The sequence below is a fragment of the Oncorhynchus keta genome, chromosome 6 (assembly GCF_023373465.1).
Source record: "Oncorhynchus keta strain PuntledgeMale-10-30-2019 chromosome 6, Oket_V2, whole genome shotgun sequence".
NCBI classification, from domain to species: domain Eukaryota; kingdom Metazoa; phylum Chordata; class Actinopteri; order Salmoniformes; family Salmonidae; genus Oncorhynchus; species Oncorhynchus keta.
This window is the reverse complement of record NC_068426.1, coordinates 12,754,131-12,781,014: the sequence shown is the minus strand read 5'-3', so window position 1 is coordinate 12,781,014 and position 26,884 is coordinate 12,754,131. Positions and strand designations below refer to the sequence as shown.

General features: G+C 41.9%; 2 protein-coding genes across 5 annotated transcripts; both read left to right on the top strand.

Moving 5' to 3' along the window:
- Positions 1 to 631: 631 nt before the first annotated feature.
- LOC118384973 (sorting nexin-12-like) lies at positions 632 to 4,897 on the top strand. 2 transcript variants are annotated; one of them, XM_035771705.2, is made up of 5 exons: positions 632 to 1,017; positions 1,342 to 1,437; positions 1,692 to 1,816; positions 2,089 to 2,179; positions 3,532 to 4,897. In XM_035771705.2, exons 1-5 carry the CDS (start codon positions 853 to 855, stop codon positions 3,538 to 3,540), a joined length of 486 nt encoding a protein of 161 aa, XP_035627598.1. In that variant the 5' UTR covers positions 632 to 852; the 3' UTR covers positions 3,541 to 4,897. The 2 variants fall into 2 exon arrangements, with proteins under 2 accessions (XP_035627598.1, XP_052376706.1); XM_052520746.1 differs by having other exon boundaries at positions 633 to 1,017; positions 3,290 to 4,897.
- Positions 4,898 to 7,721: 2,824 nt separating this feature from the next.
- On the top strand, positions 7,722 to 25,516 carry LOC118385744 (cationic amino acid transporter 3-like). Of its 3 annotated transcripts, none has more exons than XM_052520742.1 (12): positions 7,722 to 7,886; positions 16,437 to 16,898; positions 17,058 to 17,219; positions 17,456 to 17,645; positions 17,811 to 17,929; positions 18,865 to 19,087; positions 19,210 to 19,349; positions 19,932 to 20,034; positions 20,210 to 20,433; positions 20,594 to 20,760; positions 20,883 to 20,991; positions 21,137 to 24,956. In XM_052520742.1, the coding sequence occupies exons 2-12, from the start codon at positions 16,532 to 16,534 to the stop codon at positions 21,283 to 21,285; spliced, it is 1,953 nt and encodes a 650-aa protein (XP_052376702.1). In that variant the 5' UTR covers positions 7,722 to 7,886; positions 16,437 to 16,531; the 3' UTR covers positions 21,286 to 24,956. The 3 variants fall into 3 exon arrangements, with proteins under 3 accessions (XP_052376702.1, XP_052376705.1, XP_052376704.1); XM_052520744.1 differs by having other exon boundaries at positions 7,747 to 7,924; XM_052520745.1 differs by lacking the exons at positions 20,883 to 20,991; positions 21,137 to 24,956 and adding an exon at positions 25,382 to 25,516.
- The last annotated feature ends 1,368 nt before the right edge of the window (positions 25,517 to 26,884 follow it).

Sequence of the window (26,884 nt, the reverse complement as noted above, 5' to 3'; positions counted from 1 at the left end):
TTTAAAAAAATAGAGTTATATAAGCAATTGTTATAATTGGCTAATTCCTCTCTTAGCTTATTTTACACCTATATTTGAATACATCTATGTTTGAATTGTGCCTCGTGTTCAAAATAATATCACATTTGATCCCTGCTTTCTTTAGCCCCCTCCCCCCAGGAGTGAGTTTATCTGACAAATAACAAACTTCAACTGAAAACACTGCATGACATGTACAGTACGTTTGTCTAAAGTTTGAGGCGTTTGAATCTATTTTATGACATTTCCAGAATGGATGTACAGCATTTGATACTGTGGCACGTTCAGTCAGTGTGGGGATTCGATTAATTCTCCGGGCATTCCCGGGTTAGCGTTGATTGCGTTCGTTTTGGAACCCGTTTAGGCCGACACCGAAAGTCGTGGAGTAATTTGTAGGATTCGGTGTTTTCACATGCAAAATGTATTGCTCTTTTTAAAGTCTTTATCTACCTTCGCAATGAAAAGTAGTTGTAACATTTTAGCATATATTTTAAGGAAAGGAGATATTGTATGTTTTTGAACGATACATATTGTTGCCTTGTTGATAAAACATGACCGACTGGCGCAGATTACTGTTCCATTTGAGAGGGCGCCCCTCGACACCGCTTTTACCCATTTTACATCATGGGCCATAGCCCCGGTGCACTTAATCGAACTCCCTCAGTGTGGCTGGGTGTGTGTGTAGCGAGAGAGGGCACAGGGTGGCCCTCTAAATCAGGGTAGATTCGTTTACATTTGCATACCACATCAAATTAATGAAAGGGGAGATCTAATAATTATTTCTCAGTATTGAGTGTTCTGACGTGAACTCACTGGGTTTGTCGGATAAGGAAAATGTCAGATCCCACAGTGGCTGATACTCGCCGGTTGAACTCAAAGCCTCAGGACCTTACGGATGCTTATGGTCCCCCCAGCAATTTTCTTGAAATTGACGTTTATGACCCACAAACTGTTGGAGTCGGGCGGAACCGTTTCACAACTTACGAAGTCCGTATGCGGGTAGGTTGCTAAAGATAGATATCTGTCGTTACATATCTAGCTAAACCTACAAACATTTTCAGCTAGCTAATGAGTTATAGCTTACGAACTTTAGGTGGATGAAAATCGAGGCCCAGGATTTAGTCCGGCCTACTGAGGTATTAAGAACGGGCCTACTAGATAGCTAACCTAGCATTGTCAGCTAGGGAAGTTATTAAAATACCCTTTGAGGTAAACGTTAACTTTCTAGCCCTTTTAGGCTAACAGGGTTAGCTAACGTTAGTTATATACTTGGTGGCTGTCTCTTGACGAGAATATTCTTGTTTCTGTTTTCATTAAATGCAGACAAACCTGCCGATTTTTAAGTTAAAGGATTCCATTGTGCGAAGAAGATACAGTGACTTTGAGTGGTTGAAGAATGAGTTGGAGCGAGACAGCAAGGTGAGTGAAAGATTTATCTATTTGTTTTGGGTTCAAATGTATTTTGGGTAGGACCTATATTGATGGACTATAATAAATACTGTATCTACATATCATTACAGTAGGGTTTTTCTCAATGGTGACGTCTACACAAGTTGCTTATTACATTACTAATGTCATTAGTTAGAGAAATAATAATGTAATTAGTCATGGTTAAATTTAATCAGCTATTTTAACGGCTAAGGACTAAGTACATTGCTATTGATTTATTCCAGATTGTAGTGCCGCCCTTGCCTGGGAAGGCACTGAAGAGACAGCTACCTTTCCGTGGGGATGAAGGCATTTTTGAAGAGGCTTTCATCGAAGAGCGACGTGTGGGTCTTGAGCAGTTCATCAACAGGTGGGTCTTAACTTATTAAACATTAGAGGATCATCTTGAGACAACCGATGCCAGGAGAAAACATACATTTTGAGCTAACCAAGATCAACCTTTTTGTAATAATGTGAAGTAAGCTGAAACAATGTTGTGGTGACAGATTTGGAATTGGCTTCTGCTGGTGTGGATAACTAAAAGTCGTATTTTTAGACACCATTTTTTAAATGCACAGTCGGCAAGATGTTTAAATGCATATTTTTTTTTATAAATTCATGTCTTTCTCTTTTTTTTTCTAGAATTGCAGGTCATCCTCTCGCTCAAAACGAGCGCTGTCTTCACATGTTTTTGCAGGACGAGAGCCTTGACCGTAACTACATTCCCGGAAAGGTACGGCCGTTGGGTTTGACAATGGGCTGTGGAAATGACTGCTTTCTGCTCTGTTCCCCTTCTCTCATTTGTTGTTTTTCCACTGAGCTCTTTGCCATTCAAAGTAGTGCAGTACCGTAATTTCTGGACTATTAAGCGCACCTGAATATAAGCCGCACCCACTGAATTAAACAAATATAAATGTATTTTGTACATAAATACATTGTACATAAATAAGCTGCACATGTCTATAAGCCGCAGGTGCCTACCGGTACATTGAAACAAATTAACTTTACACAGCCTTTAAACGAAACACGGCTTGTAACAAAAATAAATAGGCTTTTAAACTAAACACGCCTTGTAACAAAAATAAATAGGCTTTTAAACGAAACACGACTTGTAACAACAAAAATAAATAGGCTTTTAAACTAAACACGGCTTGTAACAATTAAAAAAATAAAATGCATTAAACAGTAGCCTACCAAGAAAGTCATTAGTCACTATCTTGCTCCTCCTGTGCACTGAAACCACTGAAGTCATCTCCTTCGGTGTCGGAATTGAATAGCCTCAGATGAAACACCTCGGCCGTCTGCTCTCTGTGTGTTGACCAAGTCTTCAAGCTCATGTTCTAGTTTGGGCCATCTGCTTTTCTTCCCTCTGAAAGCTTTTGTTGTATTTTTGCACTGAGTCAGTTCCTCACGCTGCTGTTTCCAACGTCTCATCATTGACTCATTAAGGCCAAGCTCCCATGCAGTAGCTCTATTTCCTTTTCCAACACCCAGATCGATCGCCTTCAACTTGAAAGCTGCATCATATGCATTTCTCCGTGTCTTTGCCATGTTGAGGGTGACAAAATGACTACCGTAATCAGAATGATGGGAAGTTTGAGCGCGCTCGATTTACGTCACATTATGTGACGGTGCTCAGTTTTTTGAATCTTGTGAAAGCGGGAAAAATCCATAAATTAGCCGCGTCATTGTATAAGCCGCGAGGTTCAAAGCGTGGGAAAAAAGTAGCGGCTTATAGTCCGGAAATTACGGTACTTGTTTTATTTCATATGTTGTAAATACTACTGTGTATGGTGAATTGAGTGGTGTGTTTACTGATTCTATTTATTCTCTTTTTATACAGGTATGAAGTAAGTTTGACTGTTTATTTACTTTTTAAACACTACAATCTTTTGGAAGTCAGATGATAGCATGCATGGCCACAAAATCTTGTGATGTTAGTGACAGTTCACATGGCTAATATATCTGTGCTGCTTAATTAGTATAAAATAAATCTGACCTGACTTTACACAATGTGTGGAACATCTCTTTCACGAATGGAAAGACGATATCTGATCATATGTGGCACAATTGTTTGGGATCCAGATCCAGTGATCCAGAGGCGAGATGTGCATAGCACCTGCCAGAACACGTCTGATTTATCACCTCGTCCCGATAAAGCATACAGAGCCCTGTCCCCGTCGCAGCCGCAACCACCTCTGACAGCTGCCTCTGTCTCTCTAATGCCTTGTACTGTATATACATGTATATTCTTCTAGATACCCCAGCTACACCGGTTCACGGCCCTCCGCAGCCCTATAATGTGTGTGTAACCAAGCACACTAAATGGGGTGTGTTACAGGGAAGTTAGTACATTGTTGCAGATTTACAAATAAACAGAAATTAGATTTTCTTTTAAAAAATCTGTATCTTGACTGAATTTTCCGCCTAAAAAAAAGCATTGCATTTGACACTGTAGTTGAGTCCACCTCTATGTATCAATTCCAGCTATGCCTCATAATCTGCCCAACCTCCCAGCTACATTTGTTTCACTTGTCTTTGTCCCTCCCTCAATAAATTATTTTCTTGAATGATTTAATCCACAAATCACAATCTCTCTCTCTAATGATCTTCATCCATAGAAGACTGGCTGTGTCTACGTGTAAAGTATATATGATAACCTAATAGAAAATACATAGCTGTTTGAGAGGAAATTGTTATACTCTCTCTGCCCAGCATAGCCTAAAGGATTATATGTTCATGGTTCTGTCATTCCAGTTAATGGGTTACCCATTTTTTTTCACGCATCAATAATGAAAAAATACCTATTTCTGTCATTCCTTCTGGAGACGTTTCACTTTTGTAATAGTCTGATTTCTTACATTATGATTGAAAACTTAAAGGTATCTCCGTCCCTTTACCCACAGTAACCAAAATTGTTTCTCCAATTGTATGATTAAAATCTCTGATGGATGTCAGTGAACAATGGTACCTTCCAAAGTTAAGCAAAATGTAGCATCATTGGAAAAATGTTTTTTAAAGGGAGATCTTCCCATACTTTTCCTCTAACATGACATTTCATGTTTCTTTGCATTTTCCATTGAAATAAGAATTTGTGGCTTTCCAACATGCTCATGCAGTTAGATTTTTCTATTATGATTTTACTTTTTATTATCAGATTTTTTTTCTGACTTGGTTTGCCTTGAATTGTTCATTATCAGTCTTTGCATCGTCTTCAGTCTCTATGGTAATGTCAGGTAATCAAACCACTGTGAAAACAAGAGGCTGATGAATAATCCACACATTTTTATTGATAAAGAAGCTTTTGGCATGAAGTTTATTGACCTAAAGTATTTCTTGAATGCCTTTTTTGTCGTATGTATTTTGTCTTCATTATTATCATGTACATTTAATCTCCGTTTTCAGAAGAGCTGCCTTGTTTGTACCATAAATAAAATTCCCTCTACCTGTAGGGCTATGTCCAGTTGTCTCTTTTAAATGGTCTGTTCAATTTCATGTCGGGATACGTGTTTCCTAATGCATCTTGTACAGGACCATACTGTTTATTTCCTGAATTTGATTTTTAACTAGAATGTCATTTCTTAGGTGGCCTCGTATGTGTCCAGCTGATTCCGGAAGTAGAATAGTCCCTGTTGCTCCAAGAGATTAGTTTATGGAAACAGTTCTTAGTCGAGAGCAAGTCATATTCTAATAAACCAGCTATTTTCCCTTTATAAGCATTTTCCAGCAATCATAATCCGTGTTAAAATGTAAACTCTTGGTATAACTAATAACTTCAAAAGTAGGTCAGCATGGTTATATAAGATTACACTCCATGGACAACCAAAGTACTGAGTGCTGTAGTTTGGTGGATGGATAAATGGGGTTACTTGCTCTGTTAAACTTTAACTTTAATTTCTTAGTAGCATACTCTGCGGGATTAACAGGGGGAAGGAAAGTATAGTCAAGGGGATTAAACTTCTCCCCAAAATACCTGACCTGTATGGTTCATGGCTCAAAAATCTAATTAAAGTTGACTGTAATACAACACAATTGTCCCAAATAACCATATGTTAAGATTTAATTGAAAGTAGTACTAAAATGATGGGATTTTCTGCTCCTTTGTAGCCACCCCACATACAGTGTGCAGGTGCGGTCAGTTAGTTACTATAGCAGGGGATGAAATTATTCACAATGGGCTGTTCATGCTATAAAATAATGCTTGAGTACAAACACTACATATTTTTTCAGTTAAACATGCTTTAGATCACGTCCCCATGTCATATTTCTTAGAATATAGTGCTAAACAAAAATGATGTGTGAAGTAAAGAGTTGAGTTTTTGGAGAACCCATTACCAAAACTGCAGAGCTTATGTTTGAAAAAAACAGGCCTCTCTTTTGATCTACAGGCCTTGTCCTGTGCAATGAAAGGGGGCAGAATGGTTGAACTGCATGGGACAGTAGTGAGATTAGCAGTGTTATGTTAATGGTGTAGACGGCGATACCATCCCAGAGCATAAGGCTAGTGGTGACGATGCTTGTTTTATTTAGGGAAACACACAGTTTTGTTAGCTTGATAAAGTGGTAGTTAATTGAAAGAGCAACTCGATGCCGGCCTTGAGGGAGGCAGACGTCACTGAGCAAGGACAATAGGTTGGGTATTAACCAAAGTTAAACTAAAAATAGTCAAATAGAAAGACTAACCAAATGAAGCATTGTGGGATATAATTAGTCAATGCATATTTCAATTTCTGTTTTATTCTTATTATGGTCTGTTATTGAGAGTTTGCATGCCAAATGAGATATGAGGACTTGGGAGGCCATATGTCATACATATAGTGACACCACAGAACAATGAGACAGATATTTCACCGGATGTATCAATGTGAAGCATCCGCTTGGCGTTTCCACTCACTACCAAATATGGAAGCCATGTGTCCGGCAGTGGGAGAAGCTGGAACGAGATTCATTTTGGCTGACATTCTGCACATTTTCTCATCGATGAAACATTTGATCTCAATACCGTTTTCTGTTCCCAAAACTAGAATCTGTTATGACCAGAGTGGACTAAGATAATTAGACTTGACCTTTTGCTAAAGTTTAAAAAATGTTATTGTTTCGAAGGAGTGCAAAGGCGAATTGAGTTATTGCAACCGCACACTTCACAGAGTAGGCATTCCCTAACGTAAATATGCAAATATATGCTCAAATTCGCCAATAGGATCTCATAAACTTGTGCTTGGCTCTGCCCACCGCCTTGCTTGTTCTGCCCACATGACTCATTTGTTTCTATTTGGTTTAGTTCTAAAGATATTTGGTGACACCATCAGTATTTCCTCATTTAACATGGTCATTGCACCTCTAACACTCCACACAAGAGCATTGGGGGCGGAGATGAATAAAAAAATTTATTCTATTAATCTGGGTGATAAAGCTACAGAGGATATCGTGGAAAGTCCTTGGTGCCAGGTCAGTGGCTGGAGTGAAAGATCTTGAAAAGAGAATGACCCTCTCTTTCCATACTTGGGTAAGCCTTTTTTGGGGAAGGCAGGCTGCTGCCTGAACCAGTATCTGGGCGAAGGAGACATGAACATGATGACTTCTCATCTCTCAATTGAATTTAAAGGGTTTTATTGGCATGGGAAACATATGTTTACATTACCAAAGCAAGTGAAATAGCTAATAAACAAAAGTGAAATAAACAATTAAAAATGAACAGTAAACATTACATTTAGAAAAGTTCCAAAAGAATAAAGACATTTCAAATGTCATGTTATGTATGCATACAGTGTTGTAATGATGTACAAATTGTTAAAGTACGAAAGGGAAAATAAATAAACATAGATGTAGGTTGTATTTACAATGGTGTTTGTTCTTCACTGATTGCCCTTTTCGTGTGGCAACAGGTCACACATTTTGCTGCTGTGATTGCACACTGTGGTATTTCACCCAATAGATAGTTTATCAAAATTTGATTTATTTTCAAATTATTTGTGGGTCTGTGTAATCTCTCTCACACACACACACACACACACACACACACACACACACACACACACACACACACACACACACACACACACACACACAGGGGAAGCCACTTTAGAACATTGAGAAACACCCTGGAATGCATGAATGGTTTGCTCCACCCCTCAAAGAAGGGTCCCTGCTATCTAGAATCCTTGGGACGTCCATACACCCCTTTGAAGTTGAAATGTAAAATGGTGAAGGTGGGGTTTAAGGGTGTGGAGGTCCAAATATCCCTGATAGCACTGCCCCATAAAGAAGGGCTTGTTAATACTATGATTTACACGTCACTGGCTCCGCCCTCTGAAAATCAAAAAGTCCACAAGGAAATTTCACCGAGGAAATCGGGATGTTTCATCAGCCTATGGAAGTCAGCAGTATTTTGTCGTGCGGTGTGGCTAGATCCTCCGAACACTTCAGAGTGAAGAGTAACGGTAAAGTAGCTTGAAAACATCACACATTTTACTGAAAAGTAGGTCTGCTTTATACCTTTTGATATCGTGGTCCATGTGTTTGCATGAACTGCACGATGCTCCGTAGTCTTTTATTATAACCCTGACGCAATTATTTCTCGTGTGCTGTCAGATGTACTCCTGTTACTCAATTTTGAAACAATACATTTAAGGTTATTGTTTCGGTGTTAGAATGATCAGTGGTACTTATTTGTTTGAAACAAATAATGTTTACCAAACCTATCTTACAACGAACGTTACCAGCATTGCTAGCTACGCGATTGTTTTACACGAGAGCTAACTAGCATATTGCTAGTATTGTAATGATCAATTTCATTAAATACGTGCATTTTAAATTTACATTACTGCAACTGTCTGCCGTGTGAAAAAGTGTCAATTCATTATTGTTTAGCTAACAAATTCATTGCTGTCTAGCTAACAAACAAACAGTCTTGAGTCAACTAGCAAACGTTATCTAACTAACATGTAATTTATATATTTAACTAGCTAGCTAGGAAACAACACATCAACGAACTGTGTGGATGTGTGTAGCATAAATATGGATGCGTTCGTAAATTCGCTCTGGAGTGCACTCTGGGCGTTGGTAAATTCAGAGCGTTTCGCTCTCGGAGCGTTCGATTGGCCGCTCTGGCCAGGGAGTAGCGTTGATCCGAGCGTCCTGACCACAGCGACAGTCAAGCACCCAAGCCAAGGTTGGCCAGCTTGTTAGCTAACGTAAATGAACGTAAACTCGTACAACGCCTTGGTCCGTACAATTGCCCTTATTTTAGCGCCCCCAAAACGTAATACTTCCAGATCAACTAATGTCAATACCATCGTAAAGCACAATTTCTCCCCTTTCCAACAGAATCAATTACATGACCTAAACGCTGCCTTTTTCTGCATAATTCAAGCAGGCAATGGAGCCCTGTCGGCTCTTTTTAAAAATGGCGGGTGGGGAAGCGAAACTAATGCGTGATAGTGAGAGGGTGGGGAAAATAGCTTTTTTTCACTCGATCTGTCCAACTTAGCACCTTATCGCCTCTAAAATGTAAATTAAACACTATAAAGAGTTTATATAATGTGTCGTTACATACCTATTTGAAGGTTTGTGTTGAATTTGAATTGCGTTTTTAGGGCGGTGGTAAAGTGATCTTGGAAGTAAACAGCGACTTTGAGAATGATCGCATGCAGTGATGACGTAAAAAAAATGACTAGGTATCCCCCCCTTACCCCCGTCACTGTCCATTTCTTCTTTTTTCCCCTTTTTAAAAAATGTGACCCCTTTTTCTCCCCAATTTCGTGGTATCCAATTGTTAGTAGCTACTGTCTTGTCTCATCGCTACAACTCCCGTATGGGCTCGGGAGAGACTAAGGTTGAAAGTCATGCGTCCTCCGATACACAACCAAACCAAGCCGCATTGTTTCTTAACACAGCGCGCATCCAACCCGGAAGCCAATGTGTTGGAGGAAACACTGTGCACCTGGCAACCTTGGTTAGCGCGCACTGCGCCCGGCCCGCCACAGAAGTCCCTAGTGCGTGATGAGACAAGGATATTCCTACTGGCCAAGCCCTCCCTAACCCGGGCGACGCTAGGCCAATTGTGCGTCGCCCCACGGACCTCCCAGGCGCGGCCGGTTATGACAGATGACAGATCCTGGGCGCGAACCCAGAGTCTCTAGTGGCACAGCTGGCGCTGCAGTACAGTGCCCTTAACCACTGCGCCACCCGGGAGGCCCCCACTGTCCATTTCTTGTTTTTAAATGATGAGAGAAGTGCTACACCTGGTGGAGAGAGATTGTAAGACAGAAATAGTTGCTTTATGCATTCTGTACGTTACGACATGACGCGTCACGATGTAACGGAGGGTCAGTTTTTTTTCAACTTTTCTCCAATAGTATAGAGCCATTACCATGTCGATCAACGCTTGAATAGAAACCTAGTTCACCCCCCCGATTTTGCTGACTTCAAAATCGCTACAATCCCATTAGTTTTCTTTGTAGCCTTGTTTGAATGTTGCGGTTGCGCACATTTGTACGGAATGGGGTGAGTTTACGTTACTTCGAGAGAACACCTCACTGACCATTTTACTTGACCTCATGTTATCCAGAGTGTTGGTGTATTTAACTGTGTTGCTGGCAACAATTTAATTCATTTTTTTTGCCAATGTTTACTGGCACCGCCCATATTCAACGGGTGTTGGACGTTAGTCATCAGTTATTCTGTGCTCTGGCACGCTCAAACGAGAGTGCTCTGAAATCTGAGTAGATAGCATGTGTTTGTAAATTCACTCTGGCTAAGGTAGCTAACTAGCAAACCGATCATAGACAACTTTCACAGGTTAGTGTAATAAACTCACCAAAAGAAGAAACGTCCTCACCATCAACTGTGTTTATTTTCAGCAAACTTAACATGTGTAAATATTTGCATGAACATAAGATTCAATAACTGAGAGACAAACTGAACAAGTTCCACAGACCTGTGACAGAAACATAAATTGAATAATGTGTCCCTGAACAAAGGAGAGGTCAAAAGTAACAGTCAGTATCTGGTGTGGCCACCAGGTGCATTAAGTACTGCAGTGCATCTCCTCCTCATGGACTGTACCAGATTTGCCAGTTCTTGCTGTGAGATGTTACCCCACTCTTCCACCAAGGCACCTGCAAGTTCCAGGACATTTCTGGGGGGAATGGCCCTAGCCCTCATCCTCCGATCCAACAGGTCCCAGACGTGCTCAATGGGATTGAGATCCAGGCTCTTCGTTGGCCATGGCAGAACACTGATATTCCTGTCTTGCAGGAAATCACGCACAGAACGAGCAGTATGGCTCGTAGCATTGTCATGCTGGAGGGTCATGTCAGGATGAGTCAGCAGGAAGGGTACCACATGAGGGAGGAGGATGTCTTCCCTGTAACGCACAGTGTTGAGATTGCCTGCAATGACAACGAGCTCAGTCCGATGATGCTGTGACACACCGCCCCAGACCATGATGGACCCTCCACCTCCAAATCGATCCCACCCCAGAGTACATGCCTCGGTGTAACGCTCATTCTTTCGACGATAAACGCGAATCCGACCATCACCCCATCTAAGTCAAAACCATACCTCGTCAGTGAAGAGCACCTTTTGCCGGTCCTGTCTGATCCAGCAACGGTGGGTTTGTGCCCATAGGTGATGTTGTTGCCGGTGATGTCTGGTGAGGACCTGCATTACAACAGGCCTACAAGCCCCCAGTCCAGCCTCTCTCAGCCTATTGCGGACAGTCTGAGCACTGACGGAGTGATTGTGTGTTTCTGGTGTAACTCGGGCAGTTATTGTTGCCATCCTGTACCTGTCCTGTAGGTTTGATGTTTGGATGTACAGATCCTGTGCAGGTGTTGTTACATGTGGTCTGCCACTGCGAGGATGATCAGCTGTCCATCCTGTCTCCCTATAGCACGGTCTTAGACATCTCACAGTACTGACATGGCAATTTATTGCCCTGGCCACATCTGCAGTCCTCATGCCTCCTTTCAGCATGCCTAAGGCACGTTCACGCAGATGAGCAGGGACCCTGGGCATCTTTCTTTTGGTGTTTTTCAAAGTCAGTAGAAAGGCCTCTTACTGTCCTAAGTTTTCATAACTGTGACCTTAATTGCCTACTGTCTGATAGCTGTTAGTGTCTTAACGAGCGTTCCACATGTACATGTTCATTGAACAAGCATGGGAAACTGTGTTTAAACCTTTTACAATGAAGATCTGTGAAGTTATTTGGATTTTTACGACTGAGTTTAGTAGCCAATAGACAGGTCTTTGGGCTTGGCATGACAGCTAGCGCCTTTGATGTGTTGCATCAGTTTGGGCTACTGGCAGGTAGCTTACGTTATCTTGATGGCTGCGTTTTACATTTGTAGCTAGCCACTACAGTAGCAACATTTTTTTTAAATGTAATTTTCAAATTGAAGATCATGTGTTGAGTTGTGGTGTTTGACTTCAGTCTCATGCCAGTTATGCATGGGCAGGATGGTTTCACTTCTATAAACAGGATGATATCACTCAACGCTTTTTGCATTGGAGGTGTTTATTTGTTCACCTTAGTATTCTAAGCTGATCGATGGAAATAAATGATAATTACAGGGACATTTTCAGAAATGTTCGGGGGCAAATTTGCACCTAGCCTGGTGTCTGTCCTAGACTGGTCAGTTGTCATAGGCAATGTATTGGTCCTTGAGGAAGGAGGGAGGGACCCTGTTGGCTTGGTTCCATTGGTTTGAGGGGTTGCACAGTTCACTCACAGCAGTATGTCCTTCTTTGCCAAGAAAACAGATTGTTCCATAACTTCAAACAGCTGGACAACTATTGACAATGACATATGAAATGTAGCCGCCCATCACGTAGCTCCAAGGGTGAGCTACCCACTGAGATTAGAATGCTGAAAGGACACTCTTGAATTCCCCACGCTGGCGAGAGTGCCGCATTTGTACAAACCTCTTAAAGTATCCACTCCCCAATTAACGCTGCTCTACCCACATTACATGGTGACCCGGTTTGTCACGTGATTCTTCTGGTCATGATGTCTGCAGTCGTTAGTCGAACATGAAATGTAGGGCTGCAATTTTCTGATTCAGTCATGTTGAACAGTGCACTCATTAATGGGTATGCTTGTTACAGTTAAAATGTTTTTTTGTTATGAGTAGAGCAAAATCAAAGTTTATTAGTTACTTTCATAACTCTCCTCAACAATGTAGTACAATATTGATCAAGCTGTGCAATCTCTCTACAAATCCCCCTTTTAGAGACTGGTGAGGGCAAGTGACCGGACAGAACAACCTGTCCACCAACCCTCCTCTCTATCTCACACGCCGGGACTGAGCGAGACAATAAATGCCCCATACCATACTACTTCCACCTTATTATTATCTCTGTGGGTCTTCTCATCTACATTGTGTGTAAGCCTAATTGTTTTCTAATGTTAGTCAATATCTATGTGTGTCTATGACTGCCATGTTGGGTATAAAAAGAAGAATAGTGAACTTTACCAGTGGGCAGGAACTCGGTGTCTATAACCACAAAGGGAACCCACTCTTTCCAGTTACTTGTACACTATAATAACTAAGCAAATCATTTGGTCTTCAGTGTGTTTGTTTTGTGTGTTATCTTTTAGCACTAGCAAGTTTAGGACACCATGATAACAAAAAACTGTCATACAGGCAGAGAAGGGGCTAGACAAGAAGTACACAGACATGTTGTTGTTGACAGTGAGAGTCAAAACAATAACATGCTTTGTGTAGAGTGAGCAACAGTCCCTAATGAGATTAACAGGTTGGTTAGTCTTTGGATAATCCTTTTTATATATGTTTCCAGAAGCTCGGCGAGGCACCTAATATTCACTATCTACTGTAGTACAGAGGGAAGGTGGGGGGCTAGTGAAAAGCACCACAGCAAAAGCCTAAATGCAATCCAAATGGTATTAGGCCAATTAGCCTAGGCCTAATCATTTAGGTCTGCTGAAGTAGTCCTATCCATTGTATACTACAGCCGACCTATTACAGAGAAGGGCAGGTGGACACTAAACCCTTTCAGCCTGGAGGCTCCAACGAGCATGTCTGATTTGAGCTTTCAGACGTTACATTTAGAAGAGTTGAGCATTCGCTTCTTCACAACCTGGTTTCACACATCCACTCACTCATACACACAGGCCAGCCACCCTGCATCACTCAGACCGAAGAGACTATCTCGAGAGCTTACTGAGTAGGCAGAACAATACAGACTAAACCTCTCAGGCACTGGGCATGAATCGCTGGCAGGGAGGCTCCCAGAGGGCACATTCCCAGGGCCACATATAAAATGGCTATGTTTTCATTTTGAGTAACTTAGCAGATGCTCTTATCCAGAGGGGGATAAGTGCCTTGCTCAAATGCACATCAAGAGATTATTCACCTAGTCTGCTCGGGGATTCGAACCAGTAACTTTTCGGTTACTGGCCCAAGGCGGTTAATCGCTAGTTTAACTCTTCACGGCGAGCAGAGCACACTCTGTATCTGTTTTAACATGTCAGTCTTGTGTAACTGTTCAGTTGTTAAATCAACCCCTAGAGAGCACAGTCATACTTTCCGTGTTTTAGAACAGTGGTTTAAGTTACAAGGTGGACATGCCAAGCCCATGTAGACTGAAATGAGGGAAGCTATTGTGCGTGTCCAAGGAAAGGAGACAGTATTGTTGGCTGCAATTATTTTCTACTTGGCCCCATACCAGCACCATCCTGATCCAATCACGGCTGCTAGCCTGATCAAACCCGCATTGGCTATTTTCCCTGTTGACAGTTTGTGACAGTGACTCATGTGGCAGACGCAATGCCCGATACATGAAAGTTGTTATTTTTGAACAATTGTTTTAATTTCCCAATACCTTCAGAGGCCAGGGGCTATGTTTATTTTAGACTGCCGGCTGTGTTTATTTTAGACTGCCATTCCTCATGCAAATAGTTTTCTCAACACATTTCCGGTGATTGTGCACTGTATTCTATGGATCACAACATGTAGAATGGGCCTGTACACCTTTATTATTAAAGGCCTAAGTGTCACAGGCTAAGCTACAAGTCTCCAGGCTTTGTAGAGTGTGTGTGGTGTGCTGCTGAAGAGGCAGTGTCTCAGATATGTAGAATAAGCAGTAGCCATAATGACCTTAAGTACTGTGCAACATGCGTAATGTATACAGGGGTGTGGTAGTGGGCGTGGCCAATGGCAGAGTCGCCAAATGGAAATGTTCGATTAAAAAAAAAAAGCTGTTTTTAAAGCAAATTTCTTACAATTCTACACATTTTGACATTGGCTGAGAGATACTTTTACCATTTTAAAGCTAGTTTCCCGCTATTCTACACATTTTGTAATGGGGCTGAACAAAAAAAGATGCTGTTTTAAAGCTATACTGAACAAAAATATAAACGCAACATGCAAAAATTGCAAAGATTTTTACTGAGTTACAGTTCATATAAGGAAATCAGACAATTGAACTTCACTAATTAGGCCCTAGTCTATGTATTTCACACGACTGGGCAGGGGCGCAGCCACGGGTGGGCTTGGGAGATCGTAGGCCCACCCACTGGGAAGCCATGCCCACCCACAAAAGGGCTTTAGTACAGACAAATAATTTTTGTTCAGTATGATTTCCTGCTTTTCTACACTTTTTGCCATGGGGCTCAAACATCAACAAAATCAGTGGTGGCTCCATGCCATAACATTTGTGATTTTTGTTTCTCCCTGACTGTCTAGTTTTTATTTTTGTGATGGCCAGTTCCTAAATATATAGCTCCATTATAATATGTAGATTTATATATAGGTTTAGTCGTTTAACACTGAAACCGTTTTTACCGTGTGTGTCTAAAGAAAAATCATCTTTTGGAGTGGAGACAATTTTTTTGGCATTGGCGGCCCGCTGCTGCTAAATGAATATAGGGGAAACGCTGATACATGCTCTTGGTGGAATGCAAATGAACCTTGTGACAGTGTTGAACTTGGTAATACAATTTTTTTTTTATGTATGTAGGCTAAGTGGTTGTCTTACCACCTGGTATAATTTCATTAGGATAAAAAAATGAACTATCTGTATTCTGGAAACTTGATATGGACTTGAATATGTGATAGAATATAGCCTATTAGGTACTAGAGTATAATTAAGCAATAAGACACAAGGGGAAATGTGGTATATGGCTAATATACCACAAACACCTGAAGTGCCTTATTGGTATTATAAACTGGTTACCAATGTAATTAGAGCAGTAAAAATAAATGTTTTGTCATACCAGTGGTAGATGGTCTGATATACCATGGCTGACAGCCAATCAGCCTTCAGGGTTGTAACCACCCAGTTTATAATAGACTACATAAACAATTGTTTCTGATGACTGAAAGTTGGTCAGCATGTCTTTAACTCAGTACTCTTCCAGGAAGGTTATAAGTGGATTGTGACGCACAGAGATATTGGTGTTCGCTTCCATGTCTGCTTATCAAAGCTCTCTGTGTCAGTTTGTTTTTTATTTTCAGAAAGCCCTAAAGTGAGAAAATGTAATCCTGGGAAGTTCCATAATACCAGCATGCTGTTTCTTAGAAGAATGTGTGGTTTGGTTGTCTGGAAACATGCAGGAGGGGGATTTAAAACATGGACCAAATCCCAAAATGGAAGAATTACTGGAATTACCAGTTTAGGAGGATACACTAGTGTGGCATCAAACACAATTGTAATGTCCCGGCTTGACCAAATATTAGCCATTTTAGTAGTAGGCTATTCCTTTGCCAGGGCAAATTTCTTGAATGTTCATGTTGTTCTCTCTCTCTCATGCATATGAGAACTAATCAGTTAATCTGTTTGTTGTTCCAGAGACAGTTGGTTTGCAAACAAGGATTGCACACACAACAAAGTTTTTTAAAATTTTAAAATTTTAATTTTTTGAATCATAATATTTCATGTCATTAGCAAGAACTAATAGCATGCGTTTTGCCTATAGACTTTCTTATATACTCATGAATCTGCTTCTCCACTGTGTTTGACCTTAGGATCTCTCCTGCTGCATCTCAGCTCGTGACACATTTTCACTGCTCTGATCAGCAACTGATCACAGCCTCGGCCCCCGCTCCCTCCACAGACAACCATGGTAGAAAAAATGGCCTCTTTCGGCCGGATCCTACTGCGACGCAGGGCACTGGATTGTTCCGATGAGGGAACACGCTTTGCCCGTTGCCTCTCCACACTGGACCTGGTGGCCCTGGGGGTGGGCTCCACCCTGGGGGCAGGGGTGTACGTCCTGGCTGGTGAAGTGGCCAGGGAGAAGGCTGGCCCTGCCATCGTTCTCTGCTTCCTCATCGCTGCACTCTCCTCTATGCTGGCCGGGCTCTGTTATGCCGAGTTTGGCGCCCGCGTACCCAAGACGGGTTCGGCGTACCTGTACAGTTATGTGACGGTTGGTGAAATCTGGGCCTTCATCACGGGATGGAACCTCATCCTCTCCTATGTCATCGGTGAGTTGGTAGATTGGAAATCGGTGAAGCATTCAAAGGCTTCGCATTGAGCCACTATGTTCATGGATGGAGGCTTGTTTCTAGGATGGCTTATCCTCTTTAGTTTGGTTGATGTTTTGCGTCATGTTAACTTATTCTCCTTGGTCCTCTGTCCTTAAGGTACAGCCAGTGTGGCCCGAGCCTGGAGCTCTACATTTGATAATCTAGTGGAGGAGAAGATCTCTTTCTTCTTCAGGTCTTCCATGGCCATGAAGGTCCCGGGGGGCGTGCTGGCTGAATACCCTGACCTGTTTGCACTCATCATCGTGCTCCTATTAACTGGTGAGGACCCATTGTCAACCAACATGGATAATGTTGGGGCCCGGGGAGGCAGCACATAACTAATAACCCCGTCATAAAAGCTGTATGTACAGTATAGTAATATGACTTGATTTGTCTCACCAAGCTACCTTAAAGATGAAAGCACTGCTCTGGATAAGAGCATCTGCGAAATGACTCAAATGACAATGTACAAATGTAGATTTGTGTTAATCATGCCATCATGTTGCTTCCTCCAGGGCTGCTGGCATTTGGAGTGAGTGAGTCTGCCTTGATCAATAAGATTTTCACTGGGGTCAACCTGGTGGTGCTGGGCTTCATCATCATCTCAGGCTTTGTGAAGGGAGACCCAGACCACTGGAACCTCACCCTGGAGGACTTTGTTAATACCTACCCCAACCACACCAACACCTCCAGCATATCCCAGGAGTGAGTCATTCATTTAATATGGCTACCAGCTGAGATTTGGCAGATTCCATTATAGACCAATCGTACGGAGTAAATCATGTTTGTATCTGACTAGCTGTGTTTGATCTCTGCATTTGGTTTCAGAAACATAACAGTATAACCCCCTGTGTCCTCTCTGTCACTCAGGGTTGTGGATAAGATGTTTGGCTCGGGTGGTTTTGCTCCTTTTGGCCTCAGTGGCATTATGTCCGGTGCTGCTACCTGTTTCTACGCATTCGTCGGTTTCGACTGCATCGCCACGACCAGTGAGTTACTTACTCTGCTCCAGAGCTAAACAAACTCTTGACAGTTTAATACTTTTCTGATAAGTAGCCATTATTTTACACCTAGGGTTACTATACATAACTTTAACCCATTGTATAAGAGATTCTCCCAAATTAAAATACTAAAGGCATTTATATATAAATTCTAGTCGTACTTTATCAAGTTATTTGAGCTATTTACTTTGCACTAGCGATAAACATTAGATGGGTCCACCTCGTTTCTTCTCAAGAGTTCTTCTCCGTTATTCAAAATGTCACTTTTAAAATGGTTGCTACCTTGAAGTTCTCTTTGGTGGTCCTCTCTCATAGTGCTGCCTTGTAGTTCTCTTCGGTGGTCCTCTCTCATAGTGCTTCCTTGTAGTTCTCTTTGGTGGTCCTCTCTCATAGTGCTTCCTTGTAGTTCTCTTTGGTGGTCCTCTCTCCTAGTGCTGCCTTGTAGTTCTCTTTGGTGGTCCTCTCTCATAGTGCTGCCTTGTAGTTCTCTTCGGTGGTCCTCTCTCATAGTGCTACCTTGTAGTTCTCTTTGGTGGTCCTCTCTCATAGTGCTGCCTTGTAGTTCTCTTTGGTGGTCCTCTCTCATAGTGCTTCCTTGTAGTTCTCTTTGGTGGTCCTCTCTCATAGTGCTACCTTGTAGTTCTCTTCGGTGGTCCTCTCTCATAGTGCTGCCTTGTAGTTGTCTTCGGTGGTCCTCTCTCATAGTGCTGCCTTGTAGTTCTCTTCGGTGGTCCTCTCTCATAGTGCTGCCTTGTAGTTCTCTTTGGTGGTCCTCTCTCATAGTGCTGCCTTGTAGTTCTCTTTGGTGGTCCTCTCTCATAGTGCTGCCTTGTAGTTCTCTTTGGTGGTCCTCTCTCATAGTGCTGCCTTGTAGTTCTCTTTGGTGGTCCTCTCTCATAGTGCTGCCTTGTATTTTCCCACAGGTGAAGAGGCTAAGAACCCCATGCGTTCCATCCCTGTGGGCATCGTGGCCTCTTTGCTCATCTGTTTCTTCGCCTACTTCGGGGTGTCTGCAGCCCTCACCCTCATGATGCCTTACTACATGCTGGACACCCAGAGCCCCCTGCCAGAGGCCTTCAACTACGTGGGCTGGGATCCTGCTCGCTACATCGTGGCTGTGGGTTCCCTCTGTGCTCTCTCCACCAGGTCAGTTAGGCTGATAGATCACACTATGGCTACTGTTCTATAGCTCCCTTAACGTATCCACTACGCTCATCGGTACTTAAGTCACTCTGTCTTTGCTATGTAGTCAATGTTTGTTTTCCTAGCCTGCTTGGGTCCATGTTCCCCATGCCGAGGGTGATCTACGCCATGGCAGAGGATGGGCTCCTGTTCCGTGGCCTGTCCCGCATGAACACGCGCACCAAGACCCCCCTGATGGCCACTATAGTCTCTGGCTGTGTGGCATGTGAGTTCAGCCCTCCTCCCTCTCTGTTCATTCATCTGGTTCTGCTCTACTACTGCTGGGTTCCACTGTAGTCAACTCCTGCTGTTCTGTGTTCGTGTTTATGTATGAAAGTAGGAATGTACAGCATGAGGGAAGACCGTAGAAAAATATTCTCTGAACAACGGAATGCTGTTTTTTTGTTCCGTTGTTTTTGAATAACTTGTGTAAATAACCAACTTCACAGAGTAGATTGTCTTTATATAGTGAGTATGATGGTAATGAACCAACTTCACAGAGTAGATTGTCTTTATATAGTGAGTATGATGGTAATGAACCAACTTCACAGAGTAGATTGTCTTTATATAGTGAGTATGATGGTAATGAACCAACTTCACAGAGTAGATTGTCTTTATATAGTGTGTATGATGGTAATGAACCAACTTCACAGAGTAGATTGTCTTTATATAGTGAGTATGATGGTAATGAACCAACTTCACAGAGTAGATTGTCTTTATATAGTGAGTATGATGGTAATGAACCAACTTCACGGAGTAGATTGTCTTTATATAGTGAGTAATGCTGCTTTGTCACCTCTCCCTGTAGCTCTGATGGCCTTCCTCTTTGACCTGGCTGCCCTGGTTGATCTCATGTCCATAGGGACACTGCTGGCCTACTCACTAGTGGCCATTTGTGTGCTTATCCTTCGGTAGGTGACGACTTATACCACATTATTTTAAACATACTTTAATACCTAACCTAGCATTTGTGATATTGAAACGGTGATTATCCTCCTATACTGGATTTGCTTATGGTATTTTACATGGCACGCTCAGTGTGAATACCTCCCATGTTCCAGGAGACTGACCTGTCTGTCTGTCCAGGTACCAGCCCGGCACCCTGAGCTCATCCAGTCAAACAGAAAAGCTAGTGGAGCTGGTTGGAGGGGAGAAGGTGGCCCGGGGGGACAGTGGAGATGAGTACGGCCTGGATCTGGAGGACCGCCCCATCAGGGAAAAATTCACCCCCTGCCTCCTCCTCTTCCCCAGTGGTGCCTTACCTACCAAGACCTCGGGGAACATCGTCTATGCCACCACGGCCATTATCTGTGAGTGACACCTCTCTCAACCGCACTTGCCGTCTTATGCGGTTGACCATTGGTTGTTTTCTTATGCGGTTGACCATTGGTTGTTTTCAAAGCAGCTCTTTTTTTCTTTCTTTTTTTTTAGAAAGCTAATTTTAACTCGCTCTCTCTTCATCCTTTCTAGCGGTGCTCATCACTGTGCTGTGTGTGGTGCTGGCAGGGAAGCTGGATGAGTTGATGGAGGTTCAGCCTGTGTGGGTCACAGTGTGTGTAGTCCTGGCCTTGCTCTGTGCCTTTTGTGTCATTATCATCTGGAGACAACCAGAGAGCACGGAAGCCCTCACCTTCAAGGTCAGTTTCTGAATATTAATTTAATTTAAACATGTCCAGTGTTTATTAATGTCTCACAACCAGTTTATAATCCCGCTTGATATGCAGTAAAAGTATGACTAACCTGTACCTCTTCCCTCTAGGTGCCCCTGCTGCCTTGGCTGCCTCTGTTCAGTGTCTTTGTCAACATCTACCTCATGATGCAGCTGGACCTGGCTACGTGGTGCCGTTTCGCTGTGTGGATGACCATTGGTGAGTTAATGTGACATTCTACACAATAGGAGATGTTTCTAAAGTCACAATAGAATCTCAAAACTAAGTCTGTTTTTATGAGCAGCAGAATATTACCTTAATTTGTGTGGACTCCTCTAACCATTCCTCTTACTCCTTCCCTCAGGATTCGCAATCTACTTCTTTTATGGGATCTGGCACAGCAGTGCGGCAGCCAGCAGCACCCGTGGGAAATATGAGCCTGCCCTCCAGACCAAGAAGAAGCACATCTACCTGGGGGGAGACGAGAGTGAGGTGGAGGGGATGAGCCCCTGAACAGCTGGATGAAACCCCACACATAATACCTCTGCAGTGAAGGCAGACAATTCAACTGATTGACACTACAATTCATCTGTTTTGTTTTCCATTTTTGGGATATCTCTGTTTTAAGCTTTATTGGACATTTTGAGGAATTATATTTTTAACAGTTGAAACATTGCTATTAACATTACTAGTGATTTTATTTATTAGAAGTTAGTCTCTTCCAAGTTTGATTGTGTCTGTGCCTCTAATTGTTAGCCCCTGGTGTCCAGCAGCAATATGAACTACAACTGACCAGGAGTGTTGGTTAGGGCCATGTGTAAACAGAGTGGGTCTATGGGGTTTACAATCTTGGTCAGAACCTCTGTGTACTTGGGTCAACAGCACAGGGTTAGTGGATCAAGGCCTGATGCAGGTGTTTTGGGGATCGCTGGCGTAGACAAACTGTCCTCCATCACCTGTCACAGAGCAGTGTATTTAACAGTAGGGCCTTGTGGCAGAAACTAGTATTTATTGTTGGTGTCGGCTTGTTCTGTAAGATGAAATATCACCACAGAGATGTGGGGACTAAATATCACCACAGAGATGTGGGGACTAAATATCACCACAGAGATGTGGGGACTAAATATCACCACAGAGATGTGGGGACTAAATATCACCACAGAGATGTGGGGACTAAATATCACCACAGAGATGTGGGGACTAAATATCACCACAGAGATGTGGGGACTAAATATCACCACAGAGATGTGGGGACTAAATATCACCACAGAGATGTGGGGACTAAATATCACCACAGAGATGTGGGGACTAAATATCACCACAGAGATGTGGGGACTAAATATCACCACAGAGATGTGGGGACTAAATATCACCACAGAGATGTGGGGACTAAATATCACCACAGAGATGTGGGGACTAAATATCCCAAAGGCATTTATGAACAATCTGTTGCCAGTGATGTCTTTGTCATTGAAAATGTTTTTAAACGTATGTTAAAATAGTCTGCGTAATGATGTAAGTTATTGTCTGGTTAGTCCCTGTGTAACGGAAGCAGTATATGCATATCAGGTTCATCCAAAGAATACATGGAGATATTGTTGCTGAAACGACATCCTGGCACCACTACATTTACAGTGCGGCAAAAAAGTATTTAGTCAGCCCACCAATTGTGCAAGTTCTCCCACTTAAAAAGATGAGAGGCCTGTAATTTTCATCGTAGGTACACTTCAATTATGACATACAAAATGAAGAAAAAAAATCCAGAAAATCACATTGTAGGATTTTTAATGAATTTGCAAATTATGGTGGAAAATAAGTATTTGATCAATAGCAAAAGTTTATCTCAATACTTTGTTATATACCCTTTGTTGGCAATGAGAGGTCAAACGTTTTCTGTAAGTCTTCAAGGTTTTCACACTGTTGCTGGTATTTTGGCCCATTCCTCCATGCAGATCTCCTCTAGAGCAGTGACGTTTTGGGGCTGTTGCTGGGCAACACGGATTTTCAACTCCCTCCAAAGATTTTCTATGGGGTTGAGATCTGGAGACTGGCTCGGCCACTCCAGGACCTTGAAATGCTTCTTACGAAGCCACTCCTTCATTGCCCGGGGAGTGTGTTTGGGATCATTGTCATGCTGAAAGACCCAGCCATGTTTCATCTTCAATGCCCTTGCTGATGGTAGGCTTTGGTCCCAGCTCTCTGCAGGTCATTCATTAGGTCCCCCCGTGTGGTTCTGGGATTTTTGCTCACTGTTCTTGTGATCATTTTGACCCCACGGGGTGAGATCTTGCGTGGAGCCCCAGATCGAGGGAGATTATCAGTGGTCTTGTCTTCCATTTCCTAATAATTGCTCCCACAGTTGATTTCTTCAAACCAAGCTGCTTACCTATTGCAGATTCAGTCTTCCCAGCCTGGTGCAGGTCTACAATTTTGTTTCTGGTGTCCTTTGACAGCTCTTTGGTCTTGGCCATAGTGGAGTTTGGAGTGTGACTGTTTGAGGTTGTGGACAGGTGTCTTTTATACTGATAAGTTCAAACAGGTGCCATTAATACAGGTAACGAGTGGAGGACATAGGAGCCTCTTAAAGAAGAAGTTACAGGTCTGTGAGAGCCAGAAATCTTGCTTGTTTGTAGGTGACCAAATACTTATTTTCCACCATAATTTGCAAATAAATTCATTAAAAATCCAACAATGTGATTTTCTGGATTTTTTTTTTCTCATTTTGTCTGTCATAGTTGATATGTACCTATGATGAAATTTACAGGCCTCTCATCCTTTTAAGTGAGAGAACTTGCACAATTGGTGGCTGACTAAATACTGTTTTGCCCCACTGTAGCTGGCTGCTGCAGTGTCATCTTAATTTTATATATTTTGGGCCGTACTGTACTCTTGTCCCCCCCACCCTTCATGTATCTCTGTTTATCTCACTGGAGTTTGTCTTTACAAATCAGAACTACCCTTTTTATATGAACATACTTGAGTTTGAGTTCTCTGCCTGCATCCAATGCTTGAGCTGTCTCTACAGATGTTTAATAAAGACCAGTACCCCGGGGGTCTATTCAGTGGCTCTGTGTTGAATCTTAAAGGCAGTGACTTTAGTCCTGGTCATGCACTACCACTGATGGAGCTTTAGTTGGAGATTCTTGTGAAAACATGTTTGCAAATGTTTTTTTTTAGTTTCCGTTAACTTGTTCTTGGAAGCTTAGCTGTCGAGTTTGCATCATTTTATCTGAATATTCTATTCTGTAGAATTGTTTTATTATATGTAGTTATTTTATGCTTTTCAAATTAAGTTAATCAAGTAATGTTCTTTTATAGATGTTATTGTATTCTTACATTTACAGTTTTTAAAGTACTCTTGACGACCACCTTTAATGATTTACTTTATATAGCAAAACTTTTGCACCACCAAATGATTGAGACTTCAACTTGTGATTCCATTTGCTATTAATCACTAGTTGTGGTGCTGCTTGACCAAAATGCAGTGTGCATTGGATACACTAGGTCAAGGACATAAGGAATTTGACCAGCAAAATCTGCTCTCTAAATCTGAAGTATATTTGTGCTCATCTGTAAAGACACTGGAATTGGTGAGGATAATTGAGTTCTATGGTTTGTTAAATGAAAATACCATGCAAAACCTGATGCATTATATGATGCAAAATGCATCATAACAACTGTATTTAGAAAATGATATCTTAAGTTAATTGTTGCTTTGCAAAAGATGTTGGGCCAATATCAACAATGGACTAATGAAACAAATACCAAAATAGTATTTGTGTGGAGATTTCCTTTTAAGTGAGTTGTAGTACAGTAATAACTCATGTACAGTATGTGTATAGCTGTATCATATTTGTATAATGCTGAATATTATACAAATGGACACTTATTCAAAGGAGGTGTTTTATACTTGTGCTTCTTAACATACATTTTAACAACTTGTAAGAATCTCAAAAAGAAACCAGTGCCTGAAAATACCGCCCGCCTCAGATACCAGGGGCTGGTAAACCAAGTCTTATATCAGGCCATAGTACTGATTGATCAGTACTACTCTAAATGCTGTCACATAAATATCAATTATATTTTTTGTCTTTGGTTTTATATACTGTGAATATATGCCTGTCATGTAGAAATTAGCTGTATTTTTAAGGTTGTCTTTTCTAAATAAATGTTTATTATAATGACGTTCTATGCCTTTGTTGATTCTCAACAGTAGATGGAATTATTTTAGTAATTAAAAAAAAAAATATTATATAAAAATGTTGTAAAAATTAAGCTTATCAAACCGAGGGAAAATCCATATCCTTTTCCTCCACATCTACAGATTCACAACACTTAAACATTGCAACTTTTGGAATGGCATTGCATGTCTAATATCTATCTACCTGAAAGTATTTCTTTTGGTTCATGTGTTAAACATGACAAGCGTTCAGATTCTCCTGGCCCTGCTCTGTACCCTTTGTGCCATTATCATGGAAGCCCTCACCTTCAAGGTCAGTTTCTGAATTTAATTTAAACATGTCCAGTGTTTATTAATGTCTCACAACCAGTTTATAATCCAGCTTGATATGCAGTAAAAGTATGACTAACCTGTACCTCTTCCCTCTAGGTGCCCCTGCTGCCTTGGCTGCCTCTGTTCAGTGTCTTTGTCAACATCTACCTCATGATGCAGCTGGACCTGGCTACGTGGTGCCGTTTCGCTGTGTGTGGATCGCCATTGGGGAGTTAACGTTACATTATTCACAATTAATAGGAATTGTTTCTAAGTTCACAATAGAATCTCATATTATTTGGCCACCCTATATTTGAACTTTAATGTTCTTGAACTTTTAAATAAGAATTTGTTCTTAACTGACTTGCCTAGTTAAATAAAGGTTAAATCAAATAAAACATTTGATGTTGTGCCTTGTAACCATTCACAAGGTCAATTGTTTAGTGTGTGCTGCCCTCTTGTGTTTGTATATGGCATTGTACTAATGAAGACTTCAAACAGTTGTTTCACAGATGGAACAATGAGACGGATGTTTCACCAGCTGTATAAATGTGAAGCATCCGGTTGGCGTTTCCACTCACTACCAAATATGGTGATGAGAGGAAGCCTAGTGGCCGGCAGTGGGGGAAGATGGAGTGAGATGTATTTTGGCCAACCTTCTGCTAATATTCTCATCGATTAAACATTTGACCTCAATACAGTTTCTGTTTGAGTTATTGCACATGCGTACTTGAAAGAGTAGCCGTTTCCTAACGGAAATATGAAAATACATGCCAGAACGCGGCTTGGCTCTGCCCACCTCCTTGCCTCCTTGCCTGTTCCGCCCATTGGAAACGACAGGTTGTGGTCTAACTTTATTTAGTTAATTTAAAAAATCTTTGGTTATTTTCTTATCACGTGTTCACAATTTAATAGGGAGTATATATTATCTTTGTAGTACAAATAGATACATCACTGACTTAACATTAATGACCAAAAGTATGGGGTTGAGATCAGGGCTCTGTACAGGCTAGTCACATTCTTACACACCGATCTCAACAAACCATTTCTGTATGTACCTCGCTTTGTGCACGTGGGCATTGTCATGCTGAAACAGGAAAGGGCCTTCCCCAAACTGTTGCCACAAAGTTGGAAGCACAGAATCGTCTAGAATGTTATTGTATGCTGTAGCATTAAGATTTCCCTTCACTGGAACGAAGGGACCCAAACCATTAAAAACAGTCCCAGACCATTATTCCTCCTCCATCAAACTGTACAGTTGGCACTATGCATTGGGGCAGGTTGCTTTCTCCTGGTATCCGCCAAACCCAGATTTGTCCGTCGGACTGCCAGATGGTGAAGCATGATTCATCACTGCTACAAAGTCCAATTGCGGCGAGCTTTACACCGCTCTAGCCGACACTTGGCATTACGCATGGTGATCTTAGGCTTGTCTCTGGCTCCTCGGCCATGGAAAACCATTTCATGAAGCTCCCGATGAACAGTTCTTGTGCTGACGTTGCTTCCAGAGGCAGTTTGGAACTTGGGAGTGAGTGTTGCAACCGAGGACAGATGTTTTTAATACACTACCCGCTTCAGCACTCTGCGGTCCTGTTCTGTGAGCTTGTGTGGCCTACCGCT

What these genes read in the sequence shown, in the direction of transcription:
- LOC118384973 (XM_035771705.2), top strand. Translation starts at nt 853, where the DNA reads ATGTCAGATCCCACAGTGGCTGATACTCGCCGGTTGAACTCAAAGCCT. An exon ending in AGTTGGAGCGAGACAGCAAG is followed by an intron (nt 1,438 to 1,691) that starts GTGAGTGAAAGA and finishes GATTTATTCCAG; the next exon opens with ATTGTAGTGCCGCCCTTGCC. An exon ending in CTTGAGCAGTTCATCAACAG is followed by an intron (nt 1,817 to 2,088) that starts GTGGGTCTTAAC and finishes TTTTTTTTCTAG; the next exon opens with AATTGCAGGTCATCCTCTCG.
- LOC118385744 (XM_052520742.1), top strand. Translation starts at nt 16,532, where the DNA reads ATGGTAGAAAAAATGGCCTCTTTCGGCCGGATCCTACTGCGACGCAGG. An exon ending in ATTTGTGTGCTTATCCTTCG is followed by an intron (nt 20,035 to 20,209) that starts GTAGGTGACGAC and finishes CTGTCTGTCCAG; the next exon opens with GTACCAGCCCGGCACCCTGA. An exon ending in CGGAAGCCCTCACCTTCAAG is followed by an intron (nt 20,761 to 20,882) that starts GTCAGTTTCTGA and finishes TCTTCCCTCTAG; the next exon opens with GTGCCCCTGCTGCCTTGGCT.